The sequence below is a fragment of the Cryptomeria japonica genome, chromosome 10 (assembly GCF_030272615.1).
Source record: "Cryptomeria japonica chromosome 10, Sugi_1.0, whole genome shotgun sequence".
Taxonomy (NCBI): domain Eukaryota; kingdom Viridiplantae; phylum Streptophyta; class Pinopsida; order Cupressales; family Cupressaceae; genus Cryptomeria; species Cryptomeria japonica.
In genome coordinates this window covers 74,924,257-74,944,331 of record NC_081414.1, presented here as the reverse complement: position 1 = coordinate 74,944,331, position 20,075 = coordinate 74,924,257, and the positions used below count along the sequence as shown (strand labels likewise).

Here is a 20,075-nt window from a genome sequence, read left to right as displayed (position 1 = left end):
TTAGATCCATTATTTTTTCTTTTGTTATGTTCATAACTTCAGATGATACAAAACATATTATGTAACAAGTTATTTTTTATTTTTTTTGTTTACAAATCAATGTAAAAGATAGAACAAACTAAATTACACGTTGCGATGGTTAGATTTAATTTTAAATTTTCATTGTCTTGTGGTTGTCATTGAATAAACTGCTCTTCTTTTTGCACTTCAAAACTAAATAAAACTTCTTGTTTTTATGTTTAAATCTTGTTTTTTTTTAAAAGGTGCTACGATGCCTAAAAGGTATATTTAACGCATTTGCAATGCCCTCAAATTTTAAAAGCATTTCTCAGGGGTTGCTCTGTCTTTTCTTCGCACTTGAAACATGCTATTTGTTGTTTTTTTCTTTTGCATGTAATGTCCCCATTTTGAAATAAGATTTAATAATAAATAATAATAGACATAAGATAATAAAAATATAATATAATATAATTAAAATGTAATTAAGTTAATGGATGGCCAAAAGGCATGGAATGAAGATTTCTGACTCTCTCAAACATGAGATATAAGAGAGAGAAGAGATCATTTGAAAAGAAATAAGGAGGGAAGAAATGAATGAAGCATGGGAATCAAGAAAGGATTAATGGAGGAAGACAAGAATGGGAAGTAGATAAGGTTGTCTCTTTTGAAGAGCAAGAATTATGAAGGGTTGTATTATTTCCTGCTAATTGTGAAAGGTTGTGTCTCTTGCCAAGGGACAGGCATGATGAAGACATGTGACCTCTCCCTCACATGGGAAGATATAAAGGAAAGAAGGTTCATTTGAGGAAGAAATTGAAGGGAGATCAATTTGGAGAATAATAAATTATTCTCAAAAGCAGCAATGAAAAGTGGCGACTTAATGGTGTTATGGAAGGTGGTGCCTCAATTCCTATGAAAAGTGGTGAATCTTCCACCAATAAAGTATAAAGGAGAGATCATTTAAACGAAAGGCAGGAAGAAAGATGGAATAAAATATGTAAGGCATTAAAACCAGATTTAGGATCTGACCTAAATCATCGAATGAGATCAGATTTGGCCTCTATAAGAACTGAGTATACAACAGTTTGATTCTATACTGTGGTTTTGGTATGAGTTCCCTATACATAGCAAAATGAATGCTATTAATATCTGCACACTGCTGATTAATGATGCACTGCTGTTTATGACTGTCTAAAATAGCATAATGAATATTATTTCCATCTGTTCATTGCTGATTTCATATCATGCTGTTGCTTATGACTGTTTAATATAGATATATAGATTATGTAACATAATGTAGGATGTTCTATACATATTATGTTAATCAATCATGGTAGGGGTAATGAGAGATTACAAGGGGGGGAACAGTGCTGGGGTACTCTTCTAGGTACACCACCTCATGGTGGTGTCCGAATGGTCCCATGAGGTCAAGGGGGTACAAGGTCTACTGCCTTTGGGCTAGAAGGGATGGGCTACTGAAGCGCCCTACTGTGAATACTCCTCATCCCTCTATTATGGCAAATTAATATACCAAGAAGTGCAATCATAGGAAGTGAGAAATGGATGGCAAGATGAAGGGGAACGGTTATAGGACACCTCACTAGGTACACCATCTCATATGGATGGCACGGGCCACATGAGGCCAAGAGGGATGGTGTATCCACTCTTGGACCTAGGGTAGAGGATCTCTAAGGCACCTTATCAAGTCAGCTTATCCTAGCTTCCCTATGGTTGAATTTCCCCAATAAATTAGAAATATCTTATGATTAAGTTTATGTTCCTAACCCTAGTAGGAAAGCTACCTGGAATTGTGATTTTAGGGCAAAAACTAGGGCATTTACAATAAGGGACATTACATTGCACTTGCAATCCCTTAAAAGCTTCAGATCTGCATCACAATTTAGGTGTGAAAGTGAAAGAACAGCCAAATACTGGATATATTCAATTGTCTGAAGAATCTTGCTCCAGAACTGCATCAGTCATGATAGCAGATTTTGTAGCACTGTTTGTATCATCAAATACATTATTTGTGTTGTCAATTCTCAAAAATTTAGAATATACAAAAAATAGTAGTGGATTTTATTCTTTTAAATTGTTTTAACCACCATCTGTAACTACTGTAAAACCATGAATGGCCAAACTATTTGACCATAGTGTGGCAAGGAATCAATTAAGTGATCTATCCAGAGTTTTCTTGTACTCTCACGATATTAAGCAAGACTTCTTTGAAAGATCCGATATACTCTTCCTTTTTCTTCACAAAAATGGGTATATCTTTGTAGACAACATCCTTTGTGGGTGGGTTCCTCCCATGAATTAAATATTTTGTGATAGCATGATGTCTCAAATTTTTCATCTTTGTGACAATGATTGCATCAAGAAACACATATTGAGTTATGTTGTAGTGACACTCCCCCAATTGCATTCTTTGAAAGATTCCATATACTCTTCCTTTTTCTTTACAAAAATGGATATAACTTTGGAGGCAACATCCTTTGTGGGTGGGTTCTCCCATTAATTTTTCATCCTTGTGATAATGATTACTGTTGTCATTTTATGACACCCTTGGTCCATCAGTGAGAACCGACCAGAGATATGTTTCATGGACCAGCATTGCCCCCGTTGATCAAGGACAGGGCCAATGGTCATGAAGTGTTAAGTGTTGTCTTGTTAGGAGGTGAAAGTCATAAACCCGTAAACCCAAGTTTCCCAAATCTTCCAAAACCCGGAAACCCAAGTGCCCCAATTCTTCCCAAAACCCGGAAACCCAAGTGCCCCAATTCTTCCCAAACTCGGAAGCCCAAGTTTCCCAATTCTTCCCAAAACCCGAAAACCCAAGTTTCCCAATTCTTCCCAAACCCAGAACCCTAGTGTAGACACTTAAAATTGTCTTGTCTAATTAAATAAATATTTTATTTATTTAATTGATTCATTTCGTCTCTTCTAGCCCTTTTCTCATTTAAATAAATATTTTTATTTATTTAAATTATCTTTCTCCTAAATTAAATAATTACTTTTATTTATTTAATTGATCCCACTTCCTCTATTAATTAAATAAATACTTATTTATTTAATTAATTCATTAGCTTTTTCTTCTATGACACGTCACTTATCTCTTAATCCTCTCTTACCTACCCTCTTCATTATTTTAATATTTCTTCTACCTACCTTTTAATCCTAGCCGACTATTTATCCTCTTCACCTTTTAATCTTATCCCTCCATTTTCTAAAGTGTCTTCTATATAAGAGGATACTCTCCTTCATTATCAACCCTAATCATCTAATCAACACTTATGCAATCAAGCCTTTTTACGATCAAGCTACTTCAACCACAATCCGTTCTTTGTTGAGCTCTTGTGCACACATAAAATCTAAGAGCAAATATATCAAACAAGATCAATGGAGATTGAAACCCTACTTCGCATGTGAATGGTAATATTGTTTTATTTTGTGGATTTGCATGTCCTTAGGTATCTTTATTGGTGTATGGTGTAAGTTTGGTTGTAGAACTAGGGTTTATTGTGGTTGGATCTTTGTGGTTTTACAATAAGTCTTTATCATCGCTTTTCACCGTATACACCAAAGTTTCCGACTTCCAACTTGCGACACTTCCAGATGGCCTGATCAACCCTCAAAGTTCTTAATGCTCCACGAACTCTTGTGACTTGTACACTTTCATTCATGGAGCTACAGGGGCACATTTAATGTTTTTTGCAGGATTGCCATCAAGTGGAGTACAGGGCCATGCTTATATATGGTTACTTGATGGCTTTCATGTCAAGCCTGCATGCTCTAACTTTGGAATGTCAGGCAATTCACCTTCTAGAAATACCTTTCTTCTGGGATTGCCTTGTCAAGGTATGGTCGGGTTGCTTGCATGTACACCATGTCAAGTTTGTGCACTTCCCTGCCTTCCCAACTGACATTCCTCTAGGTGCACACAAGGGTCAAAGGCTTCTTCTCCTTGACCATTGGTCTCTCCTCTGCAACCGGTTTGGTATATATAGGCTATTAAGCCTCATTGTAAAGGGTTCTCTCCCCGTTGGCTTGAGCTATTTTTTGCTCTTTCACTTCTCTTGAAGACTTGTATATTTCTTGCATTTCTCCAACTGTAAGTTTGGCCATTGGCCTGAGAATGAATTGAAATTATCTTTCTTGCCTCTCTTCAACTTATGCATGTTATGTAGGTTTTCTTACCTTCATTGTAAGTGTATGTTTTGTGGATTTCTTTCGTGTATATGTTGTGCTAACTTGTTTATGGGTGTGACTTGTGGGATCCCCTCTTGACATTCAGCAAATTCTAACCTCCATACATGTGTTTGGGGTCATTCATGCAACTGAAGTTTGTGCATCTCCTAGGTATTTCAATTAGTTTTGTGTGTCAAATCTAGGTAGGGAGAGAAACATCTCTTATCTTGGTGCATCACCTACTTTCATTTTAGCATTTCCTTCTTCCCTTTTCCTCTGCAAGCTGTTAGGATAGGTTTAGAAGTAGAATTTGGAGTGTTGAGTTGGTTCAACACCTGCACTTGGATTGAGAAGGAAGTCGGCCTTCTTCGGAGATTTAACCCCCTTGCGCAAGGTCCCACACTTTGAGGTTGTTTCAATGTTTCACAAGGTTGCTGAGTTGATAGCTCAGCAAGGGTGCAAACTTTTGTGACAACAATTACATCAAGAAACATATATTGAATGATGTTGTAGTAAAACCCTCCCAAGTGCACCCACTTGATTGATGTTGATTGTTTCTCTAAAACATATTCCCTCAAGTATTATTCAACCCACTGATTCGCCATTTTTGTTCATCTGACTATTTGTAGCTGACTATATGGATTCCATGAAAACACTTTCCAAATCTTGATGGGAAATTAGCATAAATGGTAGCAAACTTGGAAAAAAGTCATGTTCTTCATTATGATGATAGGTAGTATACTCACTAACATGCTTAATAACATCCTCCTTAATGCACTTCCACAAGAATCTCTCTTTTTTCCCTACAAACTTTGTTGGACCAAGAGTGTCCCACTAAAAGTGTATCATGCAAAGCCTTCAAAATCTTCTATTTCATCTTAGAATCAAATGCAAAAGGGATTTTGTCTTTGTACCCCGTGAAACCATCATTCCCATTTCCATCTAGGGCGTTAGCAACATGTGCTCTTGGCATTTTCTATGCTAATAAGACCCTCTTGGTCACCAAAAATGATAGAAATAGAAAAAAGAATGGACCTTCTAAGAGAGACATCAACAACAACTACAACTCTTTTTCCCTTCCTATAAAAAATCATTATCTTGGTTTTTTCTTATCCCATTTTATTTTGGAAATTTGCAATTTCCAATCCTCAATCCGTCTTATGATGTAGTCAACTTCTACTCCACTACTCTGACATAATCACTCGTTGATCCCTAAACCCAAAGATATCTCTATATTCATCTCAAAGAGTAGGTTATCAACAACCCAATGGAAACTAGAAAAAGATTGAAATTTATTCATGTTTTCTTATTTAAAGCATTCTTCATGCTAACCTAAATCTATGCACTTGTCCTCTGAAGTCACCATTCCAATTCCAAACTAATTGTGTCATCCTCACGCTACTTTATTTGTTGACCTTCAATTCCTTGCCCAACTATCTCGATTATGCCCAACTCTGTACTTACAATTTTTGATATTCCTGAAAACTATTCTAAATCAAAATCCTCTTGAAGCTTATCAAGCTCTTCAATTACCTACTTAATTTCAACACTTGTCCCAATCCTTTGTTCTTACTTTCTGGTTCTTTTTTTGGTTCATGCTGCAGGGTTTCTTCTTTGATCCTTTCCCCTAAAACTCTGGTTCTAGTGTACTCATTTCTTTTTCATTTTCCATGATCTATTTTTTTTGGCTCTTCATCACATTTCTCTAACTCTTCTTGTGACATTATTTCATCTTTGCTTTGACATTTGTGGCTTAACTTCCACAAATCTTTGAATGAGAAGCAAAGTTTCTTTCTTCTAAGATCATTTCTAGTATTATTCCATTTTCTTAGGTTTGAGGGAAATTTTCTCATTTAGGAACATTTCTTTTAGTTCCCACTTATAAGCATCTCCTAATTTTTCTTTCTCCTTTCTCAACCCCCTTATGAAGTTACATAAAACTCCTTTATTTGGATACCCATCTTCAAGCAAATTCAAGTAACCACCAAAGGAAAATATAGATTTAATGCTATCAAACATCCTTTGATACTCATCAAGGATTCTAGCAGCTTCATGTTTGTACCCTTCTGAGTCCTATATTTTCATAATCACCTCTTGAAAATGATTTATATCTTCTTCAAATAAGAACTTAACCTAACTAAACATAGGTTGCTTGTTCCAGCCATCTCCTCTCAAATGTAAGTTTTCCACCTCGCAGGCTAGTAAGATCTTGGCTCCAATACCACTATAATGTCCCCAACAGAAAATCTTAAAAAATACTTTTCAAATTTACAATTTCAAACCAAAAATTGCAAAACCTAAATTTCTTCACAATTTTCACATCAGCATCCTTGATAACCCAGATTTAGCAAATGAAGTTGACACAAAAAAAATTCATTCCAATACTTCTTCTCATTTATAATTAAGTTTGAAATTTATGAAAATCTGCTGCAATAACAACATATCAACTGCTGCAACAACTAACCGAAAATATTATATTAAATAGTAAAAAGCACAACAAACAACTACAGATTACACAAACTTGTAACAATTGGAAGTTGCAACTCATGAAGCACATTCACAACCTCTAAATGAGATTGTCATAAAAAACCAAAGGGATTTTGTCCTCTGATCCTTGAAACCAAAGGATTTTCATCCTCTAATCTCAAGCAAATCCTAAGGTTTTCATTCTCAAATTTCATACTAGGCTTAGAACAATGTTGATAAGGGTTTTTTGGTGTAGAATGATTAATACTTTCAATAATCAAAATCTAGCAATACATCTTCTTCAACTTATTTGTAGGACCTTGGGATAAGAAATGGACTCATTTCATGCTACAAGGGTCACCCATGCCCTAATATCATCATCTTCAATGCCATTATGCACAAATTGTCTCTTTGGTATGTGCAAAGGTACTTAGAGATGAGAAGGAACCCTTATCTCTTTGATCACAAATATGAAATGTGCTGGAATGGAGGCCTAGATATGCGTGAGGACTATCAAGAATTGAAACCCTAACCATTGCATTAATGGTTGCATGGGCTTTTTGATCTCTTTTTGTTAGTGGGAGCATAAGTTAATCCACAACCTTAAGATGAATAGTTGTTTTGGGGTGGGAAAAACCCTTCTGAAGTATTTGCACTATCCAATTGGGTCAATAATGATGACCTAGGACATAAAAGGATGTAGGGTGGAAACAAACAATGCAATAGGCAAGAATCTCAAAGTTTGGGGATCGAGGGTGCCTTGTTAATCTTACCTCTTATCGAGTATCAAGGTTCAAGAGTGATGCAAGCCAATAAGAAGTCTAACCATCCAACAAAGGCTAGAGAAAAGAGCAAGGGTCAAAAAAAGGGATGCTAGAAAGGAGATCTTAAAATCCCGATGGGAACAAACAAACATAAAGGACTTGGAAAGAAAGTCATGCCTAGTTGGGAAAATCCAATACCCTAATGGGTATAAAGAGAAAGTTGGAGTTCAAGGATCGGGGATACCTAATGAATCTCACAACATGTTGGGGATTAAGGATCAAGAGTATGGCATACTAGGTACCCAAATAAGAACATATCCAAACTTGTGATTCCAATGAGATAACATATAGTGTAAAGTGTCAAAGGTAGAAGTTTAGTGTAAACATGGACAAGGTACTCAAAGTAAGGGGTAGGCTAAAGCTCAAATCCCTAAAGGTAACTCAATGTAAGTATCGAGGAGTCAAGAACTGGGCTAAAGGTATGTTAGTATGGAATGGTGCGACAAAAGGTAAGGGAAACAAAGTGTACGTTGAAGGAAAAGAATATCGAGAAGGATAACTCCAAAATCTTGATGGGGGCAAAGGAAAAAGGCAGACTTAGATAGAAAGGCATGCCCAAGTGAGGAAGTCTAATATCCCGATAGGAGTAAGGGAAATGGTGGTGTTGGGCAAAAAAGGCATGCTGAGATGGTAAAGTTTGATATTTTGACAAGAATAAGGAGAAAGTTGAAGTTGAGAAGAAAGGCATGTTGAGATGGTAAAGTCCAAAACTCTGACACTTTGCACACACTTAGAAAATTGAGCATACCTTCACATGTAATAGGCACATGGGAGATGATGAAGAAGGACACATATGCAAACTCTAATCAAGGGAAACAATGGAAATAAGAAATAGGCCTTTGATCCGAATAAATAAACTAAGTGAAAATGGGACATTACAGCACTAAGGTTCTTATTCAAATTCATGTTCAAAAATGTAACTTTCCCTACTTGTTTGCACCCTAATCCTTACTACATTCTCAATGGTACCATATGTTGAAACCTAGTTTACTCCCTCTTTTCTGAAGTAATCAATAATTGGAAATCTTTGTATACAATTCTCCCTCCACTCACAAGTTATCTGCAAGGACTTCATTACAAAGCAGAGCAGCAAACTAGAAGTCTAATGTTTGAAGATTTGAAGCCCCTTTTGTGCCATCCAAGCTATGGAATCTTAGTAATCTCCTTCCCCTTCCTTCTATTCTTCCATCCAAGCCCTTTGGTGATCCCCATCACCCAATTGTATCTCCATCACACTACACACCACTTATGATTAGTTTACCCCCAAGAGTTTGCTGTTGTGAACACCATATTTTGGCACACACCACTCACATATCATTACTAGGTTTATCCATACCACCTATTTCCATTTGCTCCCTATTGAGGTTGAAATACACCACCCAAAGGACTAATTAACGCAATATACTTTATAACACACCCTCTTCCCTTCTGTCCCAATATTCAACTCAATTTTTCTCATACAAAAAGACAAAGATGTCAATTCTACAAGTAGGAAAAGATCTGGGGATTTTTGGCAAGCAAGTCTTACAAGTAATAAATATTCAATCATGATATATAATTTTATTCAGAATTAATCTAGTGAATAATTAACTAGGCTATTAATAAATACAGTAATAAATATTGCCCATAATTATCTAGGGAGAGCTGACCAGGTAATATAATAATATATTTAGGCCAACCTAGTGTGAGGATATTAAAAGAAAAATAAACATATAGTCAATAGGTAGTCGACCTTGCCTTGCTGGCCAACTCCTTGCTTTATGAAATAAATACATTAATTTAATTTGGCCGACCCCCTTTGAATAGTTGCCTCTCCTTGGCAAGTCATCCTATTTTGAAGGGTCACTCCTCTTGACAAAGATAGGGAAGGCTATAAATAAGAAGATAACTGTGGACGGAACAGGGAAAAAAAAATCAGAGCAGACATATCATTACAGCAGATATTAATATATCACTACAGCTTTCAATGTAAATTATAATTATACTTAATCACAGAAGAATGAGACTTGGCATCTTATTAGAAATTGAATACACGGACAGTTCGACTGATTATTATAGTTTGGTATGAGTTCCCTGTACATAACATAGTAAATGCTGTATAAATATATACATATGTCTCTGCATACTATTGATTAACAATGCACTGCTGTTTATAACTGCATATATATCACAGTGAATATCAATTGTATCTGATTAATGATTTGCTAAAGTTTATTTATTATATGTAGAATGTATGCATAATACTGAAATCCTTCATATGTTCTGAATGTTTATTGAAGTCAGCCATGGTAGAGGAATGGGTACTCTTCTAGGTATGCCACCTCATGGTGGTGACCAGATGGTCCCATGAGGCCAAGGGGGTACAGAGGGTACTACCTTTAGGCTTAGAAGAGATGGGCTCCAAGGGCACCTTGTTGTAACCTCATCACTCTATCATGGTGAATCAACATAAGAAGTCCAATCATTGGGAGTGGGAAATGATGGCAAGATGAGGGGGAAGGGATGTGGACACCTCAATGGGTACACCACCTCATATGGATGGCATGGGCCACATGAGGCCAAGAGGGATGGTATATCCGCTCTTGGGCCTAGGGTAGAGGATCCAAGACACCCTATCGAGGCCACCTTATCTTATGCTCTCCCATGGTTGAGCTGTCAAAACATATTTAAAATACCTTATGATTAATTTGATATTTCTGCTATGAACTTAAAGATGCTTAATTAAGATAGTCTGCTTATTAAATTATTATTGTAAACGATTTCTAACCTGTTTTGCAGGGCTTCAATCAGGTGACAGGTATTTCTAAACCAGCTTGTTTATTGGGAAATTGAGATTTAGACTAAATTAGGGCATTCCCAATTAGAGGACATCACAACAAGACACAAGTACACCACCCCAAGATGAATGTTATGCTCGTGGGCCAGGGGGCTTAGAGTGCCCTTGGGCTTGAGGTCCCATCAAGTACGCCACCCTAGGATGGAATGGACGGCCAACCTTCCACGCCTGTGTGCTAGGAGGCAAAATGGAAGACTGGCCTTCCATGCTCTTGGACGTGAACAAGGAGGGCGGCCAACCTCCAAGGTGAATTGAAGGATGGAAGGGCAACCCACCTTCCATGCTCTCACAATACAAGGGTGACCAACCTAGAGGCTGTGGCTTGCAAACATTTCAACGAATTCCTAATGAGACTATTATAGGAATCTACTTGAAATGGCTATGACTTCTTCGGAGGTCAATTTCAATGATGTTTATGGATATAATGATGTTTACTAACAATTAGTAAGATGTATGTTATCATGGTTTATGATTTAATGTCAATTTCCAGTGACTAATACTGTGTGCAGGTCTTAGATCAGGATCTCTCCTATAAAGGGGATAAATTTGGTATTCTTAAATGTACTATATTTCTTATTTTAATTATAATTGTGATTTTAGGGCAATAATTCAGTAATATCCCAATAAGTGACATTACAAACACTTATAAATTTATACCTTATTCATGGGGTAGGCTATCTGTTTTCCTAGAGACCAATTTAGGGTTGTGCAGTTTTTGGATTGATCCTGCAAATCATGAGGGAGGCACACGACAATAAGGAACACAGATCAGGGGTCAAATTCAAATCAAATTTTGATAAGTAGAATTCAATAATAGACGGCATCTCCTCCCAACCCATCCCAATTTTCGTTCTTTTGAAAGAACAATTTCTTTCTCTTGAATGAGTGCATTGCATAAAGAAAGTTCAATGAGTGCATTGCAATGCACTCTTGAATGAGTGCATTGCAATAATAGACGGCATCTCCTCCCAACCCATCCCAATTTTCGTTCTTTTGAAAGAACAATTTCTTTCTCTTGAATGAGTGCATTGCATAAAGAAAGTTCAATCACGTTACCTATTAAATCGTTGAAAATCACAACAATGTTAGAAACCCTAATAAATCGCTGAAAATCACACCACATGATTTAAATAAGAGGATCAGATTTACTATGCTGCATGGCGACAGGAGTTCAGCAAAGATTAACAAGAATACTCAGGCATGGGGCAAGCAAGTTAGGTGGTGGTGACTATGGGCCCTTAGGTTGTGTATGCTCGCCATTCACTTCCTCTCACAAGTTCCTACTTTTTTTGACACACATGGAACTAGCATATAACTTTGTCCAGGATTAAGAAAGTTACCTCTATCTGTATAGACAGTGGCTTACAAGTTACATCTCATTGATTGCAACTAAATACAAGGAGAAACTAATCACACAATGGGATTTAGAGCCTGAGGAGCTATGACAGATTGACAAGGACCAAGATGTTGCTAGGATTGGTTGAGGTCTCGTTGAAAGAGACAATCAAGTCCAACAGCTCCAATGATGAGAAGTTCCAAAGATTTCCATTGGCTGATGACTCTAATTTCTGAGTTGTTGTTCAATCTAGCTATTCATATCTTGTTTTGACATTTTGTCATTCTGATGTTTCACTTGCGATTCTCAACTTGTTTGTAATTTGTAACGTTGGGTGATAAAGATGAAATTTAAAATTCATCATATGATTACCCAATGATATCTAGATCAATGGAATGTCATTACAAATTCAACAAATTGTATATACTTTTAATTATTTATGTTCTTTCAGCTTACTTTTAAAGTTATTTGATATTTTGTATTTATTTCTTTGTATTTGAGAAATTTATATATAGTTTTTTCATATTATTTTAATGTTCATCACCACAGCTGTTAAAATCCAGAAAATAATTCACCACCCTTGTAACCGCATTCGCTTTTCACCCCATCTTTGAAACTTGAATAAATGCCAGTATATTACAAAGGATCAAATGGGAAATCCAGTAAAACAGCAAAATAGTTCCTGTGACATATTCTGCAAACTTGGAATACAACATCCCTACTTGCAACCAATGTACAAGGACAGGCTAGCACTTGAATAAGTTGCAACCATGTAATGACAAACCCATGTGTGACTGTGAACTATGTGTATCACAGAGAATCACATGAGAAAGATCAAAGGAATCCTTTATAGCTGCTGGTTTCTCCAATATTTCAGTTCATATCAAGCAAATTGGAGGTAATTAACAAACAAAGTTAAGACAAGGAAACCTTGAGTTTGAAATTCTCTCATTTACTAGAGTGCCTTCTTAACTTATCTAATGTCTTCATACTTCTTAAAATTGAGCAAATTGATAAACAATGGAAAGACATTTGGTGCAAGTGATCTCCCATCAAAATCCTATAAATGACTACTGCAACAACAATAGGCTCATCTTCAGTCTCTTTTTACCATGTTTTGCAATGAAAACAAAATTCCAAAATACAATCATATGTTAGTATATACTGTTGGTTCTTATTGTTTCAGTTCCAAAAGTATTCTTAAATTTTTCTATAATAAGTAGTGATTGAGAAAAATTATATATGGGAATGTTCACAGTAGTGTTAGCAAAGAATTTATGCTCACGCCTTTATGCATTCTTAATTTTTTCTCAGAGGTCCTTTAAAAGTGCCCCACATTGTAGGTATCAATCCCAAAAGTTATATCCTTCGATGTAACTAAATTTTTCTTTTGCTCATTAGTAAATCATGTGAATGATTTGAGTGGATCCTCTAAATGTAACACTAGTGTCATGCAGAATATATGTTTCATGCTTTGGGTACTATTGAATACCTCCCAATGTTTGTAAAATCTCCAAGATCAAAAATCTATCTCCAACAGATGTTGCACAAACTTTTACAATGGGGTGAGATGATCTAGTAAGATCAGACATGGAGGCCTCCAAGTATGCACCAAAACTCAAGTGATCTTCATCAGCTTTGTCAGGGTTCAAGATACCTACAAACCAAACACTAGGGCCACTCACAACATGTGGTACTGCGGAATGCCAACCATGATACTACATCCATCCTAAAATGACAGACCCCTCCCTTTGAGGAATTGAGGAACAGTACCCAATGTGGTGCATTGCAATGCCTTGTGGGCCAGATTTGACCTCTACATTCTGACACAAATCAACTCAGCCATCAGAAGGGAAAGAGTTGTGTGTAAGCTCAGCTCAAACATTTCAACTTCCATAATGGTTCTCTGATCTCTCGCAATCACAGCTTTGTAAAATTATATATCATATAGATCTATATCATCGAATTTCGCAAGCAATTAGCATACAATAAACGTATATTAGTGGAAATTAAACAACTAAGCATCTCCCTTGAGGGTATGCCATATTCAGAAGTAGAACACACAGATTACTGTTTCAATTATAGTATCACTCCCATGCCCCTCTTGGATTAATGCTCATCTCTGATTTATTTAGATTTATATCATCAAACTTCATAAGCAATAAACATAACATGGACATAGCAAGTGGAAAATAAACAACTACACATCTCTCTTGAGACTACAACATATACAGAACAAACAGATCAATAAACTTTTCAGTTTCAATAGTAGTATCACTCTCATGAATCTCTTGGATTAATGCTCATTTCTGATTTATTGTTTATGTTGCTTCTGTAAACATCACATCTAGATTCCTACAGTTAGAGTGTTGCACCTCGGATATCTCTTGAAATCCAGATCAGTAAAAAAACTCAAATATTCATTTTGTCACAAGAGATTATGTTGAATTAAGGAGTTTCCCATGCTAGATAAAAATAACACTGATCATTGCATGCACTAGGATATAACTTGCCCTAATCCAAAGAAACTCAACCAAGAAAGGCAAGAATTTATGGCTTGTTTCATGAAACATGTTCACCATAAGGTTTAATGTAACCCTTCAGTTTTACCTTGGATTCTTAACAGTGCAGTTTTACCTTGGTTTAATGTAATCTACTTTATTGTGGATATTATATGTTCATCATAATACAAATTTGAATCTATCACAACATTGATCATTTAAAAGAAAGGAGGAGCTGTGCTACTCTTGAGAGTCAAAAGAGTGGACAATAAACTCAATAAATTGTAGTTTGTACACATAATTTTAATTTTAAGTCATTTCCCAATTTCATATTATTGTCACAAGTCTTCTTTGTTTAATATTCATTGCATAATTTTTTATATGCTTTACATCCATCAATCAGCCTGATAGTGGAATTAAATTAACTATAGTATCCACACTGATGTCCAAATCATTACTACCCCTCACATCAAAATGCACCTTTGATTTGGATCTGCAGTGGTGGAATTTGCAAAGGTTTTGGCTCCACTCTGTTTTAAACTGAATGCTTGTTGTTTATACTTTACACTCACTATTCCTTAAAGTTTGTTGTTTATACTTTACATTCACTATTTCCATATAGTTTCACTGGCTCCACTTCTATTTCCTTGAACATTTCTGAAGCCTGTGTTTCATTTGTTGGTAATAACCGTTGCATTGCATTGTTGTTTATAAATATTAAAATATATGCTTTGCTATATTTTTCTGTACCGACTCCTCTGCTGCATTTTACGTCCACTTTCTAGTTCCAATGTCTTACTCCTATTACAAAATGTTGTAGATGACAGCATGCTTTCTAAGTATGAATCTTCAATATGTGGTCTCTGTAATTCAGTTGTCCAATCATATCTACAAACACTATGGTTTCAACATCTATTTCATATGTTATTCTGATTTTCACATTATTGTTCACCAAACCAATCGTTATATTGTTAATATCCTTATACTTGCAATGCCATATCCTCATTCGTGCACATATCCACAACTTTCATAGGAGAATCATTATGAGAAGAAACCATAGGATTTTTTTAAACAAGAATTTGCAGTGTGGGTCAAAAAGGCCCAAGAGAAAAACCTGCTGAAGAAAACAACCTTTGACTGTGCCACTCATACTAACCAAACAATGACAAAAACAAAGGAACTGATACAAGATCTTTGCAACAGCCCTGCATCTATTATAATGTCCTGACTATAATATAGGTCCAGAGGAATATACAAACAAAGATTAAGGAGAATAAAGATCTCCAGTTAACATACAGTAGACAAATCATGGTTAACTGACAAAAGATCTTGTCCTTGCTCCCTATGTTATAAAAATTTTAATTATTCCATTCGCCATTAGGCCCAACTAGGCAAGTGAAACATGACTGCTAAATGATCTTGCCCCTGGTCTCTATTTATACAAGTTGTCAAGTTCTCTTAGCCAAGTTGGCCACATTATCTAACCCTGCCAGTGTCCGTGCCAGTTTGGGCATACAATATCTAAATGGCACCAAATGAAACCAAAGTCATCCATCACACTAAGTCCAATAGAAATTATTTATGCATGGGAATACATCCAATATCTCTCAAAACTTTTGTTTATAAATTTATAATTTTTATTATTATATCTAACGGATAAGAACACTTCCCAACTTTCCTTATCACCTCAAAGCAATTTAGAATGTGGTTTCAGAAAGCCGTGACAAATCCAAAAGTAATTTACATCCATAACGCAGAGAAGAAAGACAAGTTAAACTAACCTGTAATGATTGCCGATGCAAATCCTGTCCCGTTGTTTCACCTCTACTGAGCTGTGTGTGCCCAACCAAGCCCTCAGCAAAAGACAGTTTGGATTCTAAATGAATTGCTTCAAAGCCTGTATCAGAAATACCACCCGATGCAAAATCCTGGCATTCGGATTTGCTGCAGTGTTCATCATTATTTCCATTGCCATTCAGTTTAACAGTCACAGATCTCAAACCTCTGCACATTAATTGTATGGTAGTAGACAATTTCTTCAACAAAAGTTGCTGTTCTGAAATGCCATTGCAAGTAACTGGAAAATAAAACTCGAGCACATAGTAATCATTTTCAGTATAATTGCTCTGCAAACAAATAGCGAGGGCAGCATTCAGGCCAAACATACGTGCATAATGAACAAGAGGATATTCCATGATGCCAAAACTCTTAACATCGCTAGAAAAGTATGGATGTTTCAGGGCAAATGCTTTTCCTGGAACCCCCTGCCCTATCTCCAAATGGTGCTCAGAGCATGCATTTCTGAAAGGCAGCAAGTAGACATCCCTCACAAAACATGCCATGTCATGAGTTGACAAGTATATTCCTTCTAAGCTCTTATCTGAACCCCAGTTCTTCTTAGTCTCCCTCTTGCTGAATAGAAGATTATAATGCTTACATGGAACCCATGTCTGTGCTAATGGTAGATTGTGAGTCTCACAAACTGTTTTTAAAACTTCTAATATCTCAGCTAGAGCAGCACGATGGCATGGAGAATGGTTCTGATTCGATAAAATAGCATACCAAAAGTCAAGTTAGACCAGATCGGTAATAGAAAAGGTCTGGGTACAAACTGATAAATAGATGATAGACAAAGCATTACCAATACCTGTGACTTTGGATGATCCCAAACCTCTCGGGTATTTAGACTCACGGCCTGGAATAAAGTTGGAAGAATAAGTATAATCGACTGATAAATTTGAAAATACAGAAATAGTTAAACTGAAACATGTGTGGCCTCTATAGAAAAATCATTTCAAACACTGAGATTTACAAATGTTTTGTCGAATCTTGCGTTTTACTGTTATCCATTTATTTCTTTTACATGCTTTGACACGAATTGGTTTTTGATAGACGCATCATAAGTAAGAAAATGTTCCAAGAGATCTATAATTTATAAATAAAATAAAAAATTGTCAGCTTAAACATTTAATGGTATATCCTGATTTGAATGATAGCAGTCCAAAGTAAATTGGGTTTCTTGAATTTTTGGTAAAAGTGATACCGTGAATGTATTATCTTTAATAGATTGTGTTTCCTTCACGCCTGTGTTTTCAATCAAACAACCTTTTTCACGTTGCACAGTAAAAGTAAGCAGAAAAAATAACAGACCTGAAAAGCTTGGCATATGTGGTCAAGCTCTAAAGGAAAGTCGATTTCAGTTGCGGCTCTCACTAATTCAACTACTGCAACACAATCTCGACTATCCTGCTCGAAAATAGGTACGCCAAGGCATCCATTAACATTGTGTGCCTGCGCGTGATTTATCCTTAAAAACTCATTTCTTCCGTAAAATTGAATATTAGGGGTCCATTCTGGCATTCCTCTGAGAAAAACCCTACCAGGCAGCCCTGGAAAAGCTCCAGGACCCGTTTCTGCAGGAAAATAAAACCCTGTAGATATGTCACGGTAACCATGTAGATACCTGCTGTTCTCGTCTAGGACATAGGGCTGTTCGCAGCTGGTGAGAACATGTCTGTTTGAACGCATCACAGGCATCCAAACCTGCAAGAGTGCGTTCCCTCCACAATACTCCTTTAAATGAAGGAGAGCACGCTGTATTCTGTGCTTTAGAGTTATCAATGTGAATCTAAACAGATGCTCCTTACTATCAGTTTCTTCTTCACCAGAATTCATCAATCTTTTAACATGATGCTTGTCGTTTCTATCCACGTCCTCCTCCTGGTATTTCCATCCGTTGCACTTCTCAATAACAGACGAAACAGCGTCCGGTTCCTCTACAAATTGTTCCCTTTTGATGGGCTTCTGTTCCCAGCACGCGTCCACAACCTCTTCCCCAGATGAATTCTCGCACTCCTCCACGGGGATTTTAACAACATCAGACGACAAATATGAACATTCCGGCAACGTCAGGTCATCAGGAATTACAAACTGGCTAAAATTCACAGGGGTTTCCGGCATCAAACACTCCCCGGGAAAGGGCAGGTTCGCTTGAAACACCGAATCAAACATCGGAGACGATAAAAACGTCGTGCACTGATGAGAAATCGGCGACGAGGCAAAGCCCTCACAGTAGGCGGAATTTTCAAAATTCAATAACTCTGAAAGCAAAGGATCCATCTTTCCTAATCTTTTTCCCCGGCCGCTTGCGTCAAAACATCAAACTATCCCAAACTTGTTTCCTGAGTCTCTACGATAAGTCGTCGGCAAGTCTTGCACTTGTGAAATTTTGTCTGCAGAAAATAAAGAAATAGCTGGAGCTCCACACGGAGCTGCGCAAACCTGGGATCCTGGAGATTCATTTATGTGGAAGAGCCGTTGTTGCCTTCGACTCGCCGGGTCTCGAACCCTCGTCCTCAACCTCCTCTTCCTCCTCCTCCTCCTCCTCCGCAACGCAAAATATCAAGGACAGTACTCAAGACATACACCAGGAAATGAACAGGTGCTCGCTTTAGTGGCGGACACACAGCGCAAACAAAATATTATTTGGTACTCCGCCACTACTAGATGCTGCTGCTTCTATGCTTGCTTAGCACAAATGCTATGCTGCAAAGCCACGGCATAACGACACGTGTCCTGCAACCGAGGGTTGTGACCTACTGGGCGATGCTTTCCACGACCCCCAAACGAGCGGTTTCAGGACAAAATTTTGGCTGGCATTCAATATCCTACAGAAAGCACAGTTCACAAACTTTAATAATTAATGATCCAAAAAGGACAGAATGGAGACTGTTGTTGTAAGCTCTTCTGCCCGCTCATGGTCGGTACTTACTTGCACACACAAAAATATATATTTGATCGATTCCCTTCTCTTCTTTGCACTCGCCAAATTTGGGCGAGTAGTTCCATGCAGAAGCCGCGTGTCGACACCGGAACAAACCCATTCGTCTCTGGCATTTTGTATCCCTCCTATTTGGGTTCAGGCTTCATTATTCCCCTGGGTCCACCCTTCAAAGTTGAGATTTTTTTTCCCCTCCTACGTCACAGATCCAGTAATCGAATAAAGATTTCTCGTATCCACGGTGCAAACTTGGTCCGTGCAATTCAGCACAACTATTTACTATTAGTGTGTGCCGCTTTACCCAATTCCCATCCCCAATACCCACCTGTTTAGGTAGGTGCCAAATTTGATTGGAGGAATTGTCACCATTTTTACCATTCCCCTCGCACGCGTGTCACAGTGCGAACTTGGAAAGATGGATTGATTGCCAGTCTAATTATTGTACTCTGCTATGCTCTGCTCCGTGTGGAAAGCAGACTTTGGCAGTAATTCCATTGTTGAGTGAACGAATCAAACCATTTTAACAGCGTCCACCGTTGAAAATATGGAAACGATTGGATTTTATGCCTATCAGAAATTTATTTTTTTTGGTCATTCTATTAAAATATATATATATTTAAATTAGATGTCAACTTTCAATTAAATTGGAATAGTAAGATGGGGTTGTCATTATCAATAGGTCGAATTCTCTTAAAAAGCTAAAGTCAAATATAGTTTAATTGTATTTCTAGGAGTTTTAATCTTAATAACATTTTATCATCCTTATAAGTAATATGCAATTCTTCGATGTTCCTTGAACATAAATAGATGGTGTGACCAAAGAACATTTCATCATCCTTACCAAGTAATCATGTGATTCTTCAATGTTTCTTAAACTTCAATGGATGGTGTGATCAAGGAACATTTCATCATCCTTGCTAAGTAATATATGATCCTTCAATGTTTCTTAAAATTTAATGGATGGTGTGCCCAAGGAACATATCGTCATCTATGATCCTTCAATGTTTCTTAAACATTAATGGATGGTGTGGTCAAGGAAAATCTCATCATCCTTACCCAGTAATCTAGGATCCTTTGGTATTTATTAAACCTTAATGGATGGTGTAATCAAGGAACATTTCATCATCCTTACCAAGTAGTCTAC

At 36.9% G+C, this 20,075-nt stretch overlaps 1 protein-coding gene across 1 annotated transcript in view; it reads right to left on the bottom strand.

Annotated features, from left to right (window-relative positions):
* Positions 1 to 19,311, bottom strand: part of LOC131033355 (protein NLP2) — a 35,681-nt gene extending 16,370 nt beyond the window's left edge. Inside the window, exons 1-4 of the mRNA XM_057964567.2 lie at positions 18,923 to 19,311; positions 17,302 to 18,818; positions 16,799 to 16,846; positions 15,933 to 16,691 (exon numbers count right to left, since the gene is read on the bottom strand). Of these exons, the coding sequence (XP_057820550.1) occupies positions 15,933 to 16,691; positions 16,799 to 16,846; positions 17,302 to 18,270 (1,776 nt within the window). The 5' untranslated portion in view covers positions 18,271 to 18,818; positions 18,923 to 19,311. The remainder of the gene's footprint in view (positions 1 to 15,932; positions 16,692 to 16,798; positions 16,847 to 17,301; positions 18,819 to 18,922) is intronic.
* Between the last annotated feature and the right edge of the window lie 764 nt (positions 19,312 to 20,075).